The sequence below is a fragment of the Calliphora vicina genome, chromosome 2, assembly GCF_958450345.1.
Source record: "Calliphora vicina chromosome 2, idCalVici1.1, whole genome shotgun sequence".
NCBI classification, from domain to species: domain Eukaryota; kingdom Metazoa; phylum Arthropoda; class Insecta; order Diptera; family Calliphoridae; genus Calliphora; species Calliphora vicina.
Window position 1 is genome coordinate 49,593,924 of NC_088781.1, and position 24,323 is coordinate 49,618,246.

Below are 24,323 nucleotides of genomic sequence, written 5' to 3' on the forward strand. Positions count from 1 at the left end.
AGGGTCGGAAATGAAAAATGTAGAAATTACAAACGGAATGACAAACTTATATATACCCTTCTCACGAAGGTGAAGGGTATAATAAAAAAAATTTTACATTTTATTTCCGAAATCAAAAAGTTTTTTGACTTTTTTTCAAAATGGACCTTTTTTTATCAAAAGAAAGCTTAGATATTTTCCTTAAAGATCTATTTGGTCGCTTAGTGGAATGCGATCGATCAAAATAAATGTTTTGTATCTCAAAACAAGAATTTTTGACTTTTTTTTGCAAAATCAAAAACTCTGTTGACTTTATTTTTTCTTAAGTGGACCTTTTTTTTACTTTTTGGCCTAAAATAAATCTTAGATATATTCCTTGAAGATCTTTTTGGTCTCGTAGTGGGATGCGAGTGGGATCTCTATCAAAATTAATATTTTTAACTCTTTTTAAAAATTGGCAATTTTTTAATATTTTTTTGTTCAAAAGAAAGCTTAGGTTCATTTCTTTCAGAGATTTTTCGTCGCTTAGTGGGATATCTATCAAAATAAATATTTTGTAACTCAATACATAAAATTTTTGGTTTTTTTTTTTTTGCAAAATCGAACATTTTTCAATTTTTTTTAAATTTTAAATATTTTAGATTAGGCTTATTCCTTTAAGAGCTTTTTGGTCTCTTAGTGGGAAGCGACATTTAACATACCCGAGGTGTCCTTTTTTAGTGACCCCTGGTAGGCCAGTTTCAAAACATAAACTAAGCAACACGTCCTGTTTACGCATGTGAAATTTCATTCAAACCAGACTAACCGTTTAGAAGTTACATATTTTATCATCGGCCTCTTGGAGCTTTTGAATATACCTTCCGATTGAATGAGGTTATCTTATAAAATTAATTATCAGATATTGTTCTTTCGGGTAATAATAAAGATACCGACAACCAATTAAAGTATTTTAGTGTTTTATTTAAAATACATAATGTAAATGAATCACCATTTATAAATGTGTTTAGCTAGATTTCAGATTGGAACCACAGTGCATAGTGGGGGCAAATATAGCAAGTGTTGGCACATAAAGGCTTTTAACATTTTCCTTAAGTTTCCAAAAACATTTGACTAACATTTTTCTATAATCAGTCATCATAGGGGATATATATAACTACTCTTGCTCTGTCCATGAGAATCTAATTTACATACCTCTGTCAGGGCTTTAAATATTATTTTAGTTCACAAAATATTCTTCTATCTTATGCTAATGTATGTCGGAGTAATGTATTCATTGAAAAGTATTTCTTGGAATAATCATTATAGAAAAATTACAGAGCAGACAGCTTTAAACTTTTTATTTTTGCATTTTTTTAATTTTTAGTTTCCAATGAAACATTTATTGCAGCAATTATTCAAACTACAATTAAATGCCAATATCAGTGAAGCATCCCTTATGTAAAGAACATGAACTTTTGGTATTTAATTACCTTTAATAATTTTTAATCGTAATTATAGGAAAATGGTTAGGAAACCGAATCAAAAATCTTGTATTACAAAAAAAAAAATTGCATTTTCTTGAAATATGAGTTAAAAATTTAAGTTCATAGAAACCCAAAGGTAAAAGTATTGTTGCATATGCTTCGAATAAGAGAGTTTAATTTCTAAAGATTTGTTGGAAGATCAACAAATTTGGAAAACTAAAAACACAGTAGGTTTAAGTATCTGCAAGACTCTGGTAGGTATAACTAATGCAGTATTTTTTTTCTAGATTTTCTGTTTAAAATTCCAATATGTTGTTGCAAAACATTTATTTTAGAACAAGTGCTGCAAAACTGTTCTATAAAACTTACTCTTTCACTCTTATTTTTTCCTTATTGTTTAATGTCTATGCTAATGATACTCAAATGTTTTTCAAATGTGTATGTTGTTTTGCTTTGCTTTGTTATTAGCAATTTTCAATACTTACGTGCATTCATATTCATTCCACAAATCCACACAATCAAATGGATCCGGACAGATTATATTCGAACATGGACGATTTGAAGGACAGTTACGTTCTAAATTTCTGGCCATTGTTGCTTGTCCCCATTGAGTGCCATTCATGGAGGGTGGCAATGGCAAGTGCTTGCCATCCAATCTATAAGAGTAGAATATGAGAAAAGATAAAAGGAAAAAAGAAAACGTATTATTATTGTATGCAGGGTGGAGACGAAATGAAAACAAAATTCTTGACAAAATTTCAATTTTTAGTGTGATGTTTTAAATATGCATAGTAAGAAATGTCTTTATTAGGGGAAAGACAAGAGTAAAACATGAAAGCACATTTTTTTTTTGTTATTTCATTTTCTGTTGAAAGATGTAATTAAAAAATCCTCTTAATGTTCCAAATGAGTGATATTAAATACCCCTGGATAGATATACATAAGGGTGGTCCTTAGTATGCTGCCAAGGACTAAAATTATTCTAACTAAATGGAGAAAATTTATGCAAAATCTAATAAAGTTTAGAGGTTGCACATTTTATTTGAAGTCGCAAGATTTGTGTTAAATATTGCTATTATTTCCAAAAAATTAAATAAATGTGGAAAAAAATCCAATAGTTTTTGATTTTCATTTACTTTTTTGTTTAAATATAACAAGTAAAAGTGTTATACTCGGATGTGCCGAATATTATTTACCTACCATTATTGACACCGATTTTTTATACCCTACACCACCATAGTGGGGAGGGTATTATGCGTTTGTGCAGACACCCACTTTAAAGTATACCGATCGACTTAGAATCACTTTCTGAGTCGATTAAACGATGTCCGTCATTCCGTCCGTCTAGTTGGCTGGCTGGCTGTCCATGTAAACCTTGTGCGCAGAGTACAGGTCGCAATTTTGAAGATATTTCGATCAAATTCGGCACATATTATTTCTTCGGCCCAAGGACCAAGCCTGTTGAAACTGGCTGAAATCGGTCCATTATTTCACCTAGCCCCCATACAAATGTCAGTCCGAAATTGGACTTTATCGGTCATAAATGTTTAATTTATAAATGTATCTCCACAAATTGCACTCCAAATAAGTTTTACATATACAAAATTCATGTCACCAAATTTTGTTACGATCGGTCAATAATTAGTCATAGCTCCCATATAGACCCGCTTCCTAATCGCTTAAAAATTTTGGTATACTCACAAAATTCAACATATTAAACCTTCATATAGACATAAATCACACGACCTAATTTCATGGTGATCGGTCCATAATTGGTCATAGCTCCCATATAAGGCCCACTTCCGAAATCACTCAAAAATATAAATTATTGAAATTTTAAAAGAAAAATGATTTTGCTCTTTTACTTAGTGTAGGGTATTATATAGTCGGGCTTGACCGACCATACTTTCTTACTTGTTACATTATGTATCTGATAAAAAATGTTTTTCTTTTTAAATATCAAATTTTCTATGAATAGCTCATTTATGTATAGATGTTATGAAAAATCATGGACCGATTCTTATCATTTTAAACATAAATTGTTCTCTTATAATAGGAATAACGAGTTTAAAATGTTAACTTTTTATGGATATTGTCTTAGATTTGGCCATGTTGTATGGAGGGTAACTGTGAATTAAATATGCAGTGACGGACTACTCATTGGATTGGACGCCTGACAACGTGTCACTTTAAATTATGAGTGCTGTAGAGGCTCCTTGTCATGGCGAAATATTGTCGCCATTCAATAACCAATGCCAAGGAATTTTTATTTCAGGTCCCTCGCCTTTAAGCAGGTTGGGCTGTGGGTTAATATCCCTCTCCCAGAAAAAAACCCTTATCACTGAAACGTCTACAATGAATTCAACACGATCTCTCACCACGACAACAAAATTTGGATTTATAAAACGGATAAAGATTGGATCAATTCTTGAACAAGTTTGCTCAGAAATGAACAATTATAATATCGATATTACCAAGTGAAGTTGGCAATACCTTCATATTTTCTGGCAACAGTGATCAGTGTTAGTCTAATACTCTACACAATGGCGAACAAAGCATACATGCACTAAACATCAAAATCTATGTGATACAGCTTCGCCAACGGAGGTAGGAGATGTTGACGCTAAGGATATATTTTATAGTCAACTTGAAGCTGTTATACAAGCGATGCCGATTGGCGACATCAAAAGCGACGACATTGCTCGGAGTCTTTAATCCGAAGGTAGGCTATGACTACAAAGATCTCCAGCCTTCTATGAGGTCCCAAGGACTGGCCGCATATTCTGGGCATTTTTCGGCCAATTCTCGCTGCAAGCGAACAAGTTGAATTCGGTACAGGTTCCCTGTGATGCTCTTTTCAGATTTCAGCAGCTCATAATAAATAGGACCCCTTTTTTCACCTCCATATACAGAGAATTACCTTAGCGCCATGGATATTTGGCCATCGGCTGGATGGTCGGGCTTCATGTACGATCTCTTAAGCTTCGTCCATTTCGACCCATTTTTCATCGCAAATAATGATTCGGTGCAAAAATAATTTTATTTTATAGCATTCAAGAATCATTTCAGACATACAAAGTCGTTTTTCGAGGTATCTCAGCTTCAATTCTTATGGGACCCAATTTCCCTGATTTCGGATGAATCCTGCTGCGTGAAAACATTTTAAAATTGCTGCTTGAGTAGCTCCCAATTATTAAGCAAGCTCTCGTTGAGTTTGACAATAATCTCCATGGAGTATTACCTCCAATTTTAGGTCTTCAAACTTTTTGGCTGGCCTGTGTCAAAATCACCCCTTCTGAACCGAAAAAACCAGCTCTCACACATTGAATCCTATGAAACACATTCACCATAAATTTCGGTGAGCTTCAGCGGCACTCTTTTTTTTCAACTTATAGAAGTAAAGCAAAACTTCCCGCATATGACGCTTTGTTCGACATTTTCGAAGATTGTCACTCAATAACTAAGTGAGAATAAATAACAGATATGTTGACTTCAAAATGACATATAAGTTATTAAAAACATAAACCGCATTCAAAAAATACGCCATCTATCCAATATATATATTTGTTAAGATTAATTTTTGTATTCTATTGAACGGTTCGCAATTTTTTACTGAAAAATGTATATAGACTAGGTGATTAATTTAGAGGTGTTTTTTCGTTTGTTTTTTTGTACAGATAACGCGTGACTGATGTCATACTGTCATGTTATTTTAATCACTATTGTTTGACAATTCATCAAGGAGAGACTCATACTGAAAATACGTCTTCGATCAGTTTACGTTATTGTTTGACACACAATCGAATTGACCACACGATTTTCCAAAATTTTTAATTTCCCTCATATGGGTAAATGAAAGACAAAAACTATTTTTAAATGGAATTTTTTTCAACATTTAATTTTTTTTTTTAAATTGCAACTAGGGTTTTTAATTTCCCGACCATTTTTGATTCCCGGGAATCGGTAACATTTGTCTCTACATTCCCGGGTACCCGGCTATTCCCGAAATATATAATAATACTGTAAACTATGAATATTATATCAAAATTTCATATAAAAACTTAGTGTTATAATCATTATATATAGAGCTTCGTATTAATTAATTCAATTTGAGCTTAATTCACTAAAATCTTAATCCGTAATTAAAAAATTTCATTCATAAATCCATTCCCAATATCTAATTCAATAGCTTCCTTCAAAAGCTTAATTTAAATTGAATTAATTTTGAAGGTAATTAATAACTGAATTTTTTCAAACTTTGAATGACTAAATTTTTGTTGATTAAATCTACTACAAATTGAGTTAAAATGTTTTTTCTTCATTCAGTTTTATTAAGCTTTTAATCATTTTCAAAATGAATTGAAAGAAAATTTCTTAAGCCTTTTATTAAAAGGAATGACTCCAATACATTTAACTGAATAGTTAAGAGATAAAATTTATGTTGATCTCGAAAATTTCCAAATTATTGGATTCATAGGTGAATTTTTATAATACAACATCTGCAAAACACACTCATTATAATTATGTCATTGTTACCAAGGACTATTGCTGAGTTTCCTTTCAAGGCCAAAATCAATTCTATACTTGAAAATACCAAATGGTGTGCCGCCATCAAAAGTAGGGGCATTTGTTCTACTAGTGTTTTCTGGAATAATTCGCACCGGTCAATCTAGTTTTTCATATGCTTTTTTAAATGTTCATTCGAAAAACCCCAAATAAATAATAATAAGCGGTCTATTATTAACGAGATATAAAAGAAAAACTGTAATAAAAACTTTTCACTTTTTTTTAAAAAAAAAAATTAGAGTTCTAACTTGTTTTCTTTGTAGTTTTTAATTCCCAGGAATACCGACTAAAAATCCCGGGAATCGGGTAGTGAAAAATTGTCAAAATTCCCGGGATAAAAACCCTAATTGCAACGTTATCCGATTTTGCTTAAATTTTCAGTATTTGATTTTAGATCTTGGTGCATCGAAAATCTAAAAATAAGTGCCACCCTAATCATGGTAATACGTCAATACATATTTGAACATAGTAATGTCATTTAATTCACATAGATACGAGGAGCCGCAGAACAAAAGGTACTTTTTCGAATTTTTTTACAAATTGAATTTTTGGTATTTTTATAATATTTGGGTTGAAATCTTCTAGAAAAAATAAATTTTCCAAAATATTTAAATTTTCAAAAAAGTAGTAGTTCATACGTAAATACTCTGAAAAAAAAACAACGAATTGAAGAAAACTTAAGCTGTTGTTAAGCAATAGGTCCCAAATAAATTTTTTTTTGCCAAAACTTTAAAACTGTGATTTTTCTAGATCTTTCAACATTTTTATAAAAAAATATTTGCTGATATAAAGGTAGTCACTAGACTATCAGTAGTGCGATTCACTATGCTTTTTAAACCAGAATTGTTTCGTTTAAAAATGTTAACCACAAAATTAACCATTTTGCTATTCACTAACTCCTTAAACGATATCTGCTGGCGTTTAAATACAGCTGTTTCAGTCAGCTGTTATTTTTAGCAAAACAAATTGTGGTTTATTAACACCAGCATTTTTGGTGTGGTTTAATCAGTTTAGAAAAGTGTTTATCGTTATAATCGTGTAATGTAATGGCTTCGAAGTATATAGCCTACAATTTATTTGATTATGAACCTGCCACTGGTTGACCGCTTTAACCGCCCCGCCAAGACAATTAAGGGCATTCGACAATTCGCTCCACTTCTTATCGCACACCAATTTTCCGCGGAGCTTTTTAAATTTGTCGCCAGCAAGTCCCGGGTTGTTTATCATGAAGTCATCCACGTGACTTAGCTGCTCGGCAGACGCTCGGCTTCTTTTAGTGGAAGTACTAGCCATTCTAAAATCATTTTATTTTAGAATGGCAACAAAATTTTACAAAAAAGTTATTTGTTTTGGTTTTTTTCTATTCTTCTTTGTTCTTTTCTCCTATTTTTACATTTCGCTTGGCAGAGTTGCCACGTAATATCAATTTGAAAGCACAGAAATATAAAACTGTTTACCATGGTTAAAAATAAGTTAGTGAATCACAAAGTGGTTAGTGCAAACATCTGAATGTGTGGTTAAAATTAACACCTGCTAAAGTGTTAAAAGTTAGTGAATCGCACTACAGCAAAAGTGTTTCAAATGTAGTTTTTAGATTAAAGAGTAATCGGAATACATTGAAATATTTCAAAATTTTAAAAAAAATTGAGTTAATACAGTATTGTTCAACGAGTGCGATATATCAAAATATGTTAAATAAAATTAATTTTTTTTGTCATAAAAATGATTTAGATGGCTTCGTAAAAAATGTTGTTGTAAAAGGCGAAATTATGATGATAGAATATAACTCTCCATTGGGACCTACATATGTGCAATAGCGGGACTCACTTAAAACTAGAGTTTCCAAAAAACCGAATTGGTACTAGAGTGTCGCAATTTTTTTTTTGGAATTTCGGAACACATACCCTCTAATTTTTTTTGTATATATAAAACTATAGTTAAATATGAAATTTTGTCTTTCTATAATGATTTAACCCGTGCCGACTTGCGATTTAGTTTTGTGGTGCATTTACAAGGGGAAAAAATGCATTTTTTTCAGTTTTTGTAAAAATTTTGCCATTAAATAATTACTTTTGCAATTTAATTTAAAAGAATCGATATGTGTACGTAATTGTCGTTCTAATAAGATATAGAACACAAAAATTGGTTAAAAAATTTTAAAGTTATTGAAAAATCGCCAGGCCATTAACGTGTCTCAGGCCACTAGAACAAGAAATGTAGGAACAAAATTAACATATTTTGAGAAATATTAAAATAAGAGCTTATTTTTACTTAAAATATATACATACCGTTAACCTATTCGCAGGTATGACCAAATAAAAATATTTTTTTTAACGGCAGTTTCAAAACTCCAATTTAAAATTTTTAAAAATTTTGTTAAACAAATTACAGAATTTTTCGATCATCACTTGGGGATTTATTGTCAACATAATAGGCAATAAAAATATGAAAAAATTATGTCAATCCCTCCTATAGTTTTTTCGTACCTTCGATTTAAATTTTGCGATTTTCGAGAAAAACAAATTTTTTGGCCATATTTTAGCGAATGAGCCGAATTTCCTTACTGTTATTATTTTTAAGTAAAAGCTATTCAGAATATTATAGTCCATATAATTTTAAATATAGTCTGAAAGTTTTACTAAAATCGGAAGACGTCAACTTTTAAATCGAGAAGGTCAAAGTCAAATTTTTCAAAATTTGGAATTTCTCATGGAAAAATAGCGAAATGTTATATATTTTTGGTCCGATTTTGATGAAACTCAAGAAATGATGTCTAGTATTTATAATAACAGCACAAAAATTAAAATTAACCCTTAATAGCACTTGGGGTTAAAATTAACCCAAACTTCTAAAACCATTAAAAAATAGTCCATTTCTAAATTTTTCTACTGAAAATAGATTAGAAGAGAAAAATGAAGAATAATTGTCGGTTTCGGTTTTAGGCCTTGAAAAACCGCGGTTTCGGATAAAACCGAACACGAAACTCTACCTAAAACCTACAATTAGGCGATTACTTCATAAATTTTTACACTGAGACATTTTGAAAGGACTTTTAAGTTGGTCTTTATATATGTATGCATGGAGATGTGAAAATGTGTTTACTTTTTTTTTGTTCTTACAAGTAACATGTGTTGTTACGATTAATGACCATGGTTACACAACAAAAAATTTTACACACAAACAACCATAAAAAGAAATACAAATCATCTTCATCATCGTCTTTACATTTGTATTAAACACAGTCACTAATACTTGCTAATATTGTACATGTGTATGTTTGTTAACAACTATAAGCTATTTATTTGTATTTGTTTTAAGTACTTGTACATATTAGGGAGACTCGCAGTATCCTTAGGCTAATAAATAATTGACAATTTATTATCTATCTAGCAAAGTGTCGCAATCTATTAGTGTTGTTTTTTTTTGCCATAAATCAATCGCTACATGTTGCACGTTTGTTACTAGAAATTGCAACCGCATTTAAGGATGATTGTTTTGTTGAGAAGTAAAGAACAAAACATAATTTTTTATTGGTGGCATGTTTTAGCCAACAGGAACGTGAGCTTGTTAGTCATGTTATGGTCTTAGCAAAATTAGATTAGGGAATAAGATGACTACTGATCCTATTGCAAAATGATGTATGAACGAATCATAGAGAAGCACCAAGCAAGAACACTTGGTGAGATACAGGCTGGCAAAATCGATTGATTTGACCTACCGTATACACTTACACAACATCAACAAGGAGACATTCAACACAATTTGGGCTATTACGGCGGTCGCTGCAGAGAATTTTGACTTGTTCCCATACATAGCTCAACTTGTGTAAGGATTGAAGACGATAGACTACCAGCAACGGCTTGATAATGCCATTCGATTCCATGAAAAAGCAGAGGAAAATCCAGACTTTATTCACATTTTCTATTAAATGAATCAAATTAATGTTGATTGAATTTCGAGGATACAATACACTCTGGTAGCACTTTCCTTTACTGAATCAGACGGAAATGGACATCATGAAGCTTAACAGCAAATTTCGTTTCCAACTAATTTTACTGTTTTAATTTTTTCTGATTAGTCCTATTAATTAACCAAAAATATTACACTCATTGTATAAACCATCGTCGACTAATGCTTGTAAATCTCAAAGTGAATGTTTATGTTTTTATATTTTTACATATCTTTTTCTCCCCTTTTTTTTTGTTCTAAAAATACAAAATGTTTATTTGTGTTACCTCTTTGTATAAAAGTGATTATGACCATAATTATATTATATTATCTTGTTTTATTCTTTAACAGTTTTTTATAATGAACATTTTATAAATTTCATACAAGAAGGTATTATGTGGCAAAAACTGTTTCGTTAAAAACCTGGTTACTTTGGTTCACAATTAAAGGATTAACAATATTACTGGCAATTTGCTCACAAAAATGAGGTTAAATTTGTATAATTATAGCAGGCTATTTAGTTTTTATTATTAAAAGACTAATATAAGATAATTAAGCTCTTATAATTAACTGAATCATTGGCTAAATTAAGAGCTTAATTTAATAAACAAAATGAATTTGTTATTAAAACATCTTAAACATTTAAGTACTAACTCTGCTGTTAAGAATTTAAGAAAAAACCTTACAAATAGTTTTATCCCAGAGTAAATCATGGAAGTTTCTAAATTGGATACTTTGTTTCTGTAATTTCATATCTAAAATTTGTCATCGTATATTTTCCCAAAATTGATGCACAACAAAATAAAATCAAATTGAAAATATATCCACAAGGGACAATAAAATTTCCTATTAAAATTGTATGTATTATCCTGTAAGTGACAAACAATTTCATATCAAATTTTCTGGACGACAACAAATTTCCTATAGAAAATTAAAAACACTATGCGCCAAATAGTAGGATCAGTTGTCGGTGGGGGTTCTGCCCACCGGGAAATGATAGATCGGTAAAAAAATGTTATACGTGTCCCGGCGTTTCTCTGGGTCAGGTCTAGGAATCGAGATATATCGATTTGAAATTAGTATATAAAATTGTAATTCTTTTGCCTTTTTCATGCATTTTGACCATCTAAATGTCCGAATATTGCAAAGTTATGTTCAGTAAAATTGTTAAGCTCAACGCGGGCTACAACATAGTCAACAAAGAAAAGTGGTATTATCTTACAAAACTCAACTTTGCGATATTCGGACTTTTAGATGATCAGAATGCATGAAAAAGGCAAAAAAAAATTTAATTTTTCCTATACGATACATACTAATTTCAAATCGATATGGGTCTTGTAACTTGTTTTTTACTGATCTAACATTTCCCGGTGGGCAGAACCCCTGCCGATCACCGACCCTACTATTTGTCGCATAGTGTAATTTGGGGCGACAAAATATTCTTTATAGAAAATCGTATGGACGACAAAAAATTTATTATAAACATTTAGTCATCTGGGCGCGAAAAATATTCCCTATATGAAACTAATCATCTGGCCGACAAACAATTTTATATAGATGATGTATCGTCTGGGTGACAAACAAATTTCTATACAAAAATGTATCGTCTGGCCGAAAAAAAATTCTATAGAAAATGAAAATATGTATTCTATAGAAAATGTATAGTCTGGTAGGGAACAAATTTTCTATAGAAACTTTTTAGTCCAAAAATTTTATAAAAAATGTTATATTGAGAAATTTATTATTGGTCGACAAATGAATTTTGCTATTGTTGATATTATCCTCGCGAGACTAAATATTTTCCTACCAAATTGTATCGCCTGAGTAACAAAAAAAAATTTACAGACAGGTCGACATTCAATTTCCTATAGAAAATTACGTGATAAACAAGGCGATTGAAAATGTCCCTAAAGATATTAATCGTCGAAATATTTCTTTCAAACGAAATTATTCGTTGAGGCTATAAACAATATTCTGTAGGATATTTAAATGTCCTATTGTATGTGAAAAACACACGGACTGAACAGTAGATATATATTCGATTGTACTACCAAGTGGTATTTAAATCCTACACTCAGTTTGGCGATTTTGGTTACCAATATTATTTTATTCCAAAGAATCTGAAAGTCAGTCAGTCCTCATAAAAAGGTGTCATCAGTTTTTGGCCAACAGCTAATTCAGACTAGGGATACCGCTTAACTAGATATATATGGCAATTATATACCTAAGAGCCCACCAAACAATATATGTTTAACTTTTTTTGGAAAAAAATATAGGAAGAACATTTTTTGTTTACTTTTTTAAAAGTACTTACATGGATTCTTAATTTTTCTCTAACAATATTTAGCAATGATATAGCTACGGTAAAGCTGAATAACTCTTGTGAATATATCAAGGCAATCTGAACGTTTCTAGGTACTCTAAACAGCTCACAAAGATAACTATGGGCCTTGAAAATAAAAATAGTAAAATAGTATCACACTTTTCTATGTGCTGCAATATCGAAGAATGAGGAAATCATTATCAGTATGATTCGGACCTATCACGTTACCCAATCTTGATCACGTAGGATCAGCTTGATGTAATATATGACAAAGGTTTGTTAAACATCTGATGAGTAAATATAAGCTTTTGATATAAGTATTTGGTATTGTTGAAAATGTTAGGACTTGAGGATTAATATTTGAGTTAAATGTAATAATTTTATATTTTTTTCGGATGTTAATACGGTGATTTTCAATCCAGAAAAATATAAAATTTGAATTAATGTAAAATTGTAAGGGTATCATAATAAAATTTATAAATAATATAGATCTAAATTCCTAAAACGGGGAAAATATGTTTCAAAATCTTAGTTTTTTTTAGTGAAGTGCTGTGACGTTATTTACAGAGTGATGGTAAAAACGCTTTTGCTATACAAATATGGGGCCTTCTCGAGGATCGGTATTTGCGTTTTTAGAACTTTTTTCTCAAACCCAAAAATTTTGTTACAAAATTGCCCAGGTTTGGATAGGTCTGGGGGACAATGTCCGCTTAAGTGAGGCAAGTTCTTTTTTTTAGATCATATAAACATTTAATATTGTCCCGAAGAAAATTTGTTTCTATAAACGAAAAAAATATAGGGACATTTTTGGGAAAAAATGTTAAAAGATGTTTCAACTTTGGATGCGTGTAACTTTTTATAGATATTTTAAAATTAAAAAATTAAACCTAAATATCTTTTGAAATAAAAAATATAACCTACACATATAAGTGCATTTTTAAAACATTCTCAAGGACTATCCTAAATTTCAGCTCTTTCGAATAATAAATGGCTTTTTGGCGATTTTTTTTTTTAAAAAATTTGAGATTTTGAGGGGCCACCTACAACTTTTGTGATATGTTCACAAGAGTTGTTCAGCTTTACCATAGCCACAAATTTCATAAATATTGTTAGTAAAGATTTAGGAGTCCGTGAAAATTATTCTAAAAAACTATTCTTATATTTGTTTCAAAAAATGGATACGAAAAATCTATTTTTTGGCAAAAAATGTAAACACAATTCGTTTGGTGGTGTATTAGCTATATTATTTCAATATAGCGTTAAGTGGTATCACCAAGTCTGAAACTGATGAAACTTTTTTCCCAATGATTTTCAAAATATTTGGAGGTCCATTAATAAAATTGGTCACCGAGTATAGGGTTTGACTACCCTTTGGTAGTAGTGTCAAAACTATATTGTCATGGCCGTGTTTTTTTTGCCCTGCTGCACTGTAAAATTGCCTGTTTATTATTTTTAAATAACACTTTCTAATATTTTTTTGTTTTTAAGAATTTTAAATATCTCCTTAATAATCTAATATTTAACTGAAAAAAGGTTACTTCTTTAACTCTAATTCATAAGTTTACTTTTAATTATTTTTTTTTTTTTCATATGAACATTAGACCCTTTTACGTATATTTATGTATAAGTACTGATAGTGTATGTAAGTGAACATAAATTTTAATTGAATAACATCAAAACTGACTAATAAACTTTCGTGACATTAAATAAATAAAACGGGTAACTGTGTCACAGACAAATATTAGTAAAACATAGTAAAACACTACGAAAAGTAACCTAAAAGTAAAATCAAATTTAAAAACTTCTTAACAGGTCAAATGAAATAAGATTAGTGACACAATAAAGACCGACAAGTAAGACCAATACACATAAGGGCAGAATATATACAAACTAAACCATTTCCAATTGTATTTGACAAGTATGTAATTGACTTTCAGAAATTTCGAAAAGCTCTAAACTACAAATAGAAATTTTTGAAAAACATTTGGAAAATTCAGAAATATAATTAGAAATTCCTGAAATATAACTAGAAATGGTGTAGTCTGTTCTATATATTTTTGCAAGGGTAAATGAAAACTTTTTAAGAAGCTTACCTAATGACACATGTGAAAGAAGTAGATAAAGTTATTAAGGTAAGAGCGTACAAACACACAGCAGCATGCAAGCAGTTGTTTAAAGTCAAGCATTCGTTCAATAACATATTTTGGTTTAAACATTTAAGTCAAACAGCAACGACTGCTTCTCTGTTTGATTTCAAGTACATAGTATATTTTCAAACTTATTTATATGTTTCAAACATGTTTTCAATCTTTTAAACTTCTGCCTAACTTCCCCTAATAAACACTTGCCCCATGCAACCTTTTTTGGGGTCACACAAGCAATCACAAATTATACATAAATCATTCTTACCTGATATCATCTAGACAGGAACGTTGAAAATCGCCCAAAACTTCAAATGTCTTAACGCCTGTATACTCGGCCTTGCCACCGGCATACACACCCTCCTGTTTGTCAATCGTCAGCCACTGATGGCCATGATAATTAAATGTTTCATTGTAACGTCTACCCTCACCGCCATCCAGTTCAATTAGGGCAGCTGAACCGTAACGACTCACTTTCACCACATGCCACTGGCCATCATTCACCGTTATGGAGGTGAGGGCCAGCTGATGTTCCTCAGCCCTCAGAGAGTTAAGATTGAATCTGAATTGTAGATGACCTTGCTGCAGTTCCAGCAAGGCGTACTCACGATGGTGTTGGTCGGAGACACGAAAGATTTCGCCCTGCATTTCGCGTGTACGAAAGCGTAATTGCAGTTGGGTGGAGAAACGATCGGGTTCAAAGGATAAGGCAAATTTTACATAGCTTTGGGATTTGAACGTTGTAGGTATGGTGGGTATGTTACACATGGGTCCCGTCCAGCCGGGCTGACAATGGCATTTGGCCTGCACTAAACTGGCCACACAATTGCCTTGTTCCCAGCATCTGGCAGTGTGATCGGTTTTCAGGCATACCTCATCGGTTTGAGGGCAGCCGGGATAGCTATTGCGTGCCAAGGCGGGAAATGCTAAATCATAATGTTCCGAATTGTGCACAACGTTTCTTATGCAGCCATCAAATCCTTTAGAGGTAAAGGCATATTGCCAGTGGAAGAGTGTTTGATCAAAATGCTGCCTATAAAGACCGCCCAATTGTAAAGGGGTGTTTAAGTTAAGAGTTTCACTAAAGGGTGGTATAATGCCTTGAGCCTGACAGGAGCTATCATCAAATTCAGGAATGGAGCCATCTTCCATTTCATAGATATCAGCTGAACGACAAAAGTCCACCACTAGTCGTATGTGTTCCGTATTCCAAAAGACATCTAGACGATGCCAGACACCATCATCTAAAGTCTTTTTGGTTTTCACTCTCAATTCTAAGGTGCCCGAGCCAAAATCTATAAGCAAGCGGGGATAACCCTGCTCCAGTTCTATGGCTATAAAGTCGGTGAGCACAAACTCTTCAGCCTTGGGAGGCACTATAGGACCATTGTATAGGATTAAGCCATCTGGTTCTTTGGTGATAAACTCCAAACTCAAATGGGACTCCTCACATAGTTGCAGAGGCGGATACCAAGACCAGCCATTGCCTTTAAAACTGCGGGTAGTCTGTTGACATCTGGGGCCATTGTAGCCTATAGGACAGGCCACACAACGAGGGCCATTACGAGTCTCCACACAGCGGCCACCATTAAAACAATGTAGAGAGCGGCATGAATCTTCTTTGCTGTAATTGCGGGCCTTGCAATAACATTCGGCAGTTATGTCTAGCCTAACGCCTACCAAGGCAGTTTTGTTAACATTGACTGTATAAGGAAGTCTATTGATTTCTACGCGATTGGTGCAAGAGCCCTCACATTTACCCGGCTCCTGCAGACACTCATCTATGCCCACCATGGTGATATTGAGACCCAGTTCCCGTTCTATTTCTTCGCGTTGCATTAACACCACACCATTCAATCGAACGGACTTGAAGTAGGGCTGTTGGTTAGTGGAGCGGGCAGCAAAATGTACATCCGTAACACCCTCTCTTTTCGATTGCACGCTAAACACATCAACCATATCACGCTCGGTGTACAGTAATTCGGCCAGTTTGTCACGAAATCTTTCCAATTTCGAACGCACTTGCTTATGCTGCATAAAATCCCAGGTGCGTACAAACTCCTCATCACTAATGCCTACCAGGCGCATGGAACCAGCCTGCTGAACAGCTTCATGAGTTATATCTCGCACTATTACCGTCATATTCGAGGGTACATCCACCTGACCTTGCTCACGGTCATAGACTTTAAAGCGCAGATTGTAGCGACCTCTACGAGTGCCGGCTTTCATGCTCACTATACCCGTATCGGTGTCCAGTTTGAAACGTTGCTGCTCTTGCTGTTCCCAATAGTACTTTTTGTCGACCACATCCCAGTCGTCCAGGTCGTGGACATACACGCGCCCAATGGGAGTATCATGTGACTGGCCCTGATAATTGTAGACCAGCACTTCCTTGCTGCCGGGCAGCATTTTATTATCATTAACATCGCCTATAATTACCGTTAATGTTGAAGTGCCGGTCATGGCTGGTGAGCCATTGTCTTTGATTTCGATGGGTATGAGGTAGGATTTTTGTTGTTCACGGTCGAAGGGTCGCAAAGAAGAGATAATCGCAGCGCCATTACCATTATCAGCTCCTGGGAATGTTTATTTATACATCAACACATAAAACAGAACAATATTTAAATAAAAACAGTCATTCCGTCATCCAATCCCACCGACATTACAATAGCAATGTATAGCAAAGAACATTTATGGTGAAAGCGTGTATTTTGGTTGTTTTTTTTTTATTTTAATTTTCATTTAAATAAAAGTTAATTTTGTTGATTGCCAAATGTATTTAAGTGGATTTTTTTTTTGGTTTTTTATACATATGCAGAGGATTTTCCCGCAGCAGCGTTAATTTTTTGGCATAATTTTCAGCCAAATAGCGCAGTCATAAAGATAAAAGAGAAACAAGAAGAAAGAAAAAAAGAACACAAACGTTTATTGGTAAAATGTTAATAAATTTTAAGTTATAGCTTTTTGTTTTTTATTCTGCTTTTTTATTTAAATACACACATTTTTTGTACAATTTGTTTGAAAAACGTTTATATTTTAAAATACATTGCAAACTTAAAATGTAGGCTATATATGTTTATTTGTTTAACAGCCTGAAAATATGCTTTAAATATTTGTGCTTTGCTATGCTAATGATTTAAAATTCAATGGTTTCAATTAGGTTTATTGAAATTTTTCAATAAAATAAATATGCAAATAGATTTTTTTATATAAACTGTTTTTTATGGAAAATATTTAAATATTTTACTTATATGTGTGTACCAAATACATTTGTAATATTTTCATTAATTTAACTATTTGAAATTATGCTGAAAATTTTGTTCACGGCTGATTGCTTTTAAAAATTGTTTTGTATTATTTTTATTGGCCACAATTTTTTTTTGCTGGTAATTTTTTATATAAATATTAGTTTATGGAATTTAACTGGAAATGAAGATAAGAGAAATTAGATGAAATATTGCATAAATAATTTTTTTCCTAACAAGTTTCAAATTTAGAGAATGATTTTGAAACAAAATGGTCAAATAATCAATATAATCTTAGATTTGTAGAGAAACTGCAGTACTTGCTAAATTGTCTTCAAATAATATTTTATTATCTAAACAACAATCAATTGGACCACATTGCTGACAATAATCGTTAGGTTTGGTTACCAGTCAGTCGTATAGTAGAATAAGTAAAGAAACAGCTACTTGGGTCCATACAGTAGGTCCCATTATTTTACCTGAAAAATAAATAAAAGGGTAAATAAGCGGAAGAAATATAGAGGAGTTGGTCAGAACGTAAGAAATAAGGAGATTAGTGCGCTCCAGTTATTTGACGGATACTACGTCATGTGGCGTCACCCAGTGAAGATTCCCTTGTCTGGCGTGAGTAGCAAATTGCTATTTCTAATAAAGGCGTTGATGCATTCTAAATTCATCTCCGAGAGTTCAGAACGACTACACTGTGTGTAATTTTTTGAGTCGTGGAAATATAACACCACTACGTGATAAAATACCAAAAAAAGACCCGAGTTTTGCCCAAATTCATGCACTTTTTTATGGGCCCCGAGAGTTCAGAACGACTACATTGTGTGTATTGTTTTGAGTCGTGGAAATATAATCATATACGGAAACCACTACGTGATAAAAGACCAAAAAAGAAGACCCGTGTTTTGGCCAAATTCATGCACTTTTTTTATGGGCCCCTAAAGATTTGGGGCCTCGGTGTCTTTATTGGAAACAAGTGATCATTTTCTCAGGCTCATATCTTGCCTACAGTTCGGAATTTCGATTTACTCTCTCAGGCAAAGTTGTAGCCCTTGTCATAAAGAACAAAAATTGTCAACAAAAAAAATAGCAAAAAACTTTAAAAAAATCAAATTAAATTTTTTTAAAGCAGCATAAGAGTATGCTTCAGTTTATAATAATTTAATAGTTTATGGCCCAAAACTCATTTTATACCCTTCGCCATGAGTGGCAAGGCTATATATAATTTTGTCATTTCTTTGTAATATCTACATTTTTCATTTGCGACCCCACAAATTATATATATTCTGGATCGTTATAGATAACGAAGTCGATATAGCCATGTCCGTCTGTATGTTGAAATGAACTTTTCGTAGCCCCTAAATAACTAACAAACATTTTTTTTTGTTTTGAATAGGCGTAAGTAAAAGGAGTTTTTGAAATAATATATTTTATTTAGAGGTTATGTCTTTTTCGTCAAATATTTGACATGTGTGACCCCTACCTTAAGTCATTAATATAGACAATATGGATATCTAATGATAGATATTTCAAAGTGTATTGCAACGATGTATATAAGGCTATAGTAATTTGGACCTACAATGGGTTATAATCAGGAAAAATATTTTTTAACCCAAATTTTTTTTTCATAAATTCTTTTTCCCAAAAATGTTAAAAAAATATGGAAAAAATTAAAAAAAAAATTTGGAAAAATCATTTTTAAAAACAATTTGGGAAACAAATTTTAAACCAATTTTTAAAAAAAAAATAATTTTGTTTAAATAAAAATATTTTTAGAAGATTCGGCACAGCCGAATATAGCTCTCTTACTTGTTTGTTACTAACTTATATTGACCTACCTAAACGGTTTTAATAATCATTCCTAGGAAGTTCATATGTTGAAGTTGTTTATTGGGACCTTAGGTACATTTTTGTAGTTGATTGTTTCTTCAATTTTGAATGCTTTGCTACCTATGGACCTGAACAGGGGAAAAAAGGTAAACAAATCTAATTTTTTTAAAGATTTTTGCGATTTTGATATTGAAGATGAAGTTTTTTTGATGCCTCAGAGAGTAAATCAAAATTCCGAACTGTTTGCAAGATATAAGCCTGAGAAGATGATCACGTTTTTTGCAAAAATGACACCAAGGGGCCCAAATATTTGCATGACTTTGGGCAAAACTGGGAGACACTGGTCTTTTATCACGTATTAGTGGCCGTATATGGTTATTTTTTTTCGTGTTGCACTGTGCTATTGTAGGGACGATGTCCCAGAAACCTAATGTGTAGATCTCCATCCTCCTCCTCTTTATTTGTAGTGCCCGGTAACGGTCTGGCAATCATACAGGTGGTTTCACACCCCCATCTTTGCTTATTCGGTGCTTTTATTTATTTACCAGAGTCTCCGTCAGGTATCATGGTATCTTTTTGCGCCAGATAATCAGAAAACAGTTGCATAAAATATAAGCAATCGTAAAACATAGAATATCTGGCCATTGACTTTGTGATCTTGAACTAACCTTTTCAAATTATCTGGCTAACATCAGGCGTCCCTTGTTAAGTTTTTGGACTCTCACACTATTGTTAATCACTCCATAAGATTTTAGGGTCTAGTCAGTTTGGTCAAATTTGCAATACTTTAAAACTAAGATGACATTAAAATTATATACAAATTTGTTGCTGCTCTGCAGTTCTTAGCGAAAATTTAAAGTTCCCTTATATTTATTCCTTTATAAACTGCCCTTTAATTAAATCTTAAAAATCTATTAAAATTTGTTTTAATAGATTTTTTTATTAAAGAAAATTGTGAAATCATTAACAAAATGCTTAAAATTTCAACACATTGCCAGTGGAAATTTTAAAACTTCTTGACTTAAAAACTAGGCAGCAGACACTCACAACTTAATCTTAAGCTAAAACGAAGATAGTACAAAAAACAAAAATTCTATCGCCAAGAAGTTGACAACATTTTTTGTTGTTAATGTTGCTTAACCTGTTGCCATTAATTAGCATAAGCAAAGTTAGTTTAAAAATTCGTTTTTGATAATAACAAATTGTTTAAATACACAAACACCTACCAGCAGCAAAAAATATTTAAAAATATATTCATACATATATTTTAAAGCATTTACTAAAGTCAACCGGAAACAAACAAACCAATGAGTTGAGTGGAAACTTCCGTTTAGGAACTTGAAAATTAACAAAAAAAAAAAATAAAAACGACAACAACAACATTAAGAGTTAAAATAATATGGCAATTGACATTTCCGTAACACCTACTTTACTAACGCCTCAATAATACTTAGGTACTCTCAAAAAAAGCTGCAAATAATTACTGCAAACAAAACTAGACCACAATTTAAATTAATTACAAATAAGTGCCTTCCCTAGCTAAAACACCAATGGTTGCCAAGGCAGAGCATTAAAATATGTTGAAAAGTTTCTAACCATAAAACACTTGTTACAATATTAGAAATAATTATTATTACCAGGAATTGTTAAGAAGTTTTAAAACCTCAATATTAATTAGAAATTAAAGTGAAAAATAATAATGTATTTTAAATGAATTTGCAGAAAGCAATAGAAGACTAATGTTTTAACAAACAATTTTTGAGAAATGAAAGTTATATAAGAGAAAGTTTTAAAATAAAATAAAAAAAGAAAATATTTTTTATATTTAAAAATGTGGTAAAACTAGACTGTAAATAGTTAAGTGTATCTTCAGTTGGTTTAGAATGTTGCAGCTGTAATAAGAAATCTATATAAATATGTAAATTCGTAGCTAAACATAATAAACAACATACTTTTTAAATCTAAAATATTAAGTTTGTATGTTTAGTCGTTCTCATAGAAAATTAATTTAAAAGGTTTTTTAAATTACAATAGAAAACACTTTTACTGATAGAACTATGTCAGTAAATGCTCATCCCTTAAAATAAATTTAAATATTAATTTATTAATTTAATTTATAGGTTAAAGGTTTCAGGTGTTCTTTGAAAAACAACTAAGTAAGAATACTTCAAGCTGACTAACCTACACCACCATACGTTAGGTTAGTCAGATGTGATGAAAAGGTTAAAAACTGAAGAGGAAGAGGGTCCGAAGAAAGAGAGGAGAGGAGATTATTAATTGCGTACCAGTGAATTGGCGGTTATTAGGTCACTCTATGGAGATCCCCATGTCTGGTCTGATTAGTCAATTATTATTCCTTATAAAGGCATTAATGCATTAATGCAATCTAGCCTCTTATTCGAAATCTCAGAAAGACTATTTAGGGAACGATGTCCCAGAAACCTTAAACGTAGATCTCCTAATGCCGGACAGTGACAAAGAAGATGAAAAATGGTCTCACCCTCCTCCTCATTTTGACAACTTCTGCACAAGTTGTTGTAGGGTAAGCCTAGTCTCCTCGCATGGTTGCCAAAATTGCAGTGTCCGGTAATGACCGCCACTAAACCACTCAATTGTGAGCGTATCAAAATAAGAAGATATGTTGTTCGTCCACGATTGACTGAATCGTGGACGAACATATCATTTTGGTTATAGTACATGTCTCAGCGAGCTCATAGTTGAAGTTACTGATATGAAGCTTGCATTGTCCGTCCGGTAGCATGGCACCTTTTTTTAGCAACACAGTAGTGAGAAGGGTATTATGCGTATTTGCTGAGGTTTGTAAGGCCCAAAAATATTAGTCTAACGCCCACCTTAAAGTATACCTTTCTGAGTCGATTAAAATTACTGCGCAAAGTACAGGTGGCAATTTCGAAGATATTTCGAAATTGTCTATTGTCGAAGTCTATTAGTCCATTATTTCACCTAGCCCCGATACAAATGTCCTATTGAACTAGGCCTTTATCGGCCATAAATGCTTGATTTATATAGATAGCCACACTAGTTATTCCACAAATAATTTTTATATACAAATAAAGTACATCTACAAATTTTTGGTTCCGAGCTGAAACAACCTAGTGGTTTCGTCGTAGATTCATCCTTGATAGGTTATCTAAACACGATAAGAATGGGATTCCGTGGATACCTACCCTCAAGTATGGCACAGTCTCCTCCTCTTCTTCATTATGCCAGCTTCTTCAGTAGACGTTGGACCGTAGGCCCAGTCTTCTAGTATGTTTCCCAATTATACAGTGTCCTGTAATAAAGGAAACAAATAGCCATATTTGCTCACAACGGTATTCCATAAGTAGATTCGTCCTGCCGGCATCATAAACTGGCCAAGTCGACCTCGTTTTAGCACAGGAGGGTTCATTGGTCTACCTGTTTTGTGCTGTACAACCATATTGTATTTTATAAAAGAAAATACCTGAAAAATGGATCGATCGCCTCCTCATCACATCACACCACTTTTAGAAAATTCATCTGCTATACAATTACCAGGATTTCCAACGTTTACAGAGACCCTTATAAGCGTTATGCTAGAATGTCTCGCTATCTCAGAGATGACTAGCATTCCTCGGTTAACCTAGATGTCGTGAAGACATCCGCTATTTCGTTAACGGCATCATTGATATCAGTAAATATACATACATATATCTCCAGATATTCGATAATACCTCAGCCAATTGGATGCACGTTTAATAACATTGCAGAAGTTAGGTAGCCTAAAGTAGGATTTTGTTCCAACATTCTCAATAAAGAAGTCTCCGCCGATCCTATTACCCCTTTTAAATATAATACACCGCTATATACACTTATGACATTATCAGGGGGAAGAGTCCGGGCAGCCATATATCCCTGTTCGGAAATGCATGTCGATAAAAGATTTTGCGATGCAGTAATCAACATAACTATGTGTATGCCCATAGTAATTCAGTATCTTAGTGTGACCAGTTCACGAGCAGCCAACATTCATTCACTCAACAGAATTGATAGCCATTAGCATCACCATCAAATCGACTGGTAACCAGTTTAAAATAGTTTAAAGTGCCTAGTGTAGATAGACCGTATAGCGCCTGTAATCAGTATCGCAATAGTCCATAGAACTCGCTCAACGCCCTTCCGGTGAGTAGCATTATCCAAAGCGTGTTACCACACTAGTACTGCATAAAACAAGATGGGTTCAACCACTGCTTTGATTGATACCCTTCGGCCTAATACCCCTGTTAGTACCATTTGCCATTTTGCAAAAGTAGACGGCAACATAGGCCTTATCAATCCTATTCTGAATGTTCATATACCAGGATAATCTTTTATCTAGAATGATGCCAAGGTACTTTGCCTGATCTCAATACGAATTCTATTCATTCTAGGTGGTCTAAAGTCATCGTTCTTGTACCTTCTACTGAAGAGAACCAGTTCAGTATGTTGGTGGTGCACACTAAGTCCTCTCGAATCACTCCACTCACTCAGTGTAATTTTTAAAAAATCATCTTTTTTGGAGGTTGTTTCACATTTTGGTTCATAATTTTAGTTCTACTTTAAAGATTTTGCACATTTTCAATACCGTTTCTTATTAACAGAAAATATTTGAGAGGAATTTCATCTCCCACGAGCATAGAGCCATATTCCGGGGAAAGATTTGTATGGGGAAAATACCACATTATTTTGCCCATTTTAAAAATCAATCATTTCTGATTAACAAAGAATATTACGTAAGTTATTTCGTGCCAACAACAGACGGACTTAGCTAAAGGCTCTTTCATTAAGTGTCTATAAATTG

The 24,323-nt window shown here is 32.7% G+C and overlaps 1 protein-coding gene across 2 annotated transcripts in view; it reads right to left on the minus strand.

Annotated features, from left to right (window-relative positions):
* The window catches only part of CadN2 (Cadherin-N2), a 408,037-nt gene that overhangs the window by 53,087 nt on the left and 330,627 nt on the right, over positions 1-24,323 (minus strand). For both annotated transcript variants that reach the window (XM_065501890.1, XM_065501891.1), the window contains exons 7-8: positions 14,689-16,996; positions 1,928-2,098 (exon numbers count right to left, since the gene is read on the minus strand). In XM_065501890.1, the coding sequence (XP_065357962.1) occupies positions 1,928-2,098; positions 14,689-16,996 (2,479 nt within the window). The remainder of the gene's footprint in view (positions 1-1,927; positions 2,099-14,688; positions 16,997-24,323) is intronic.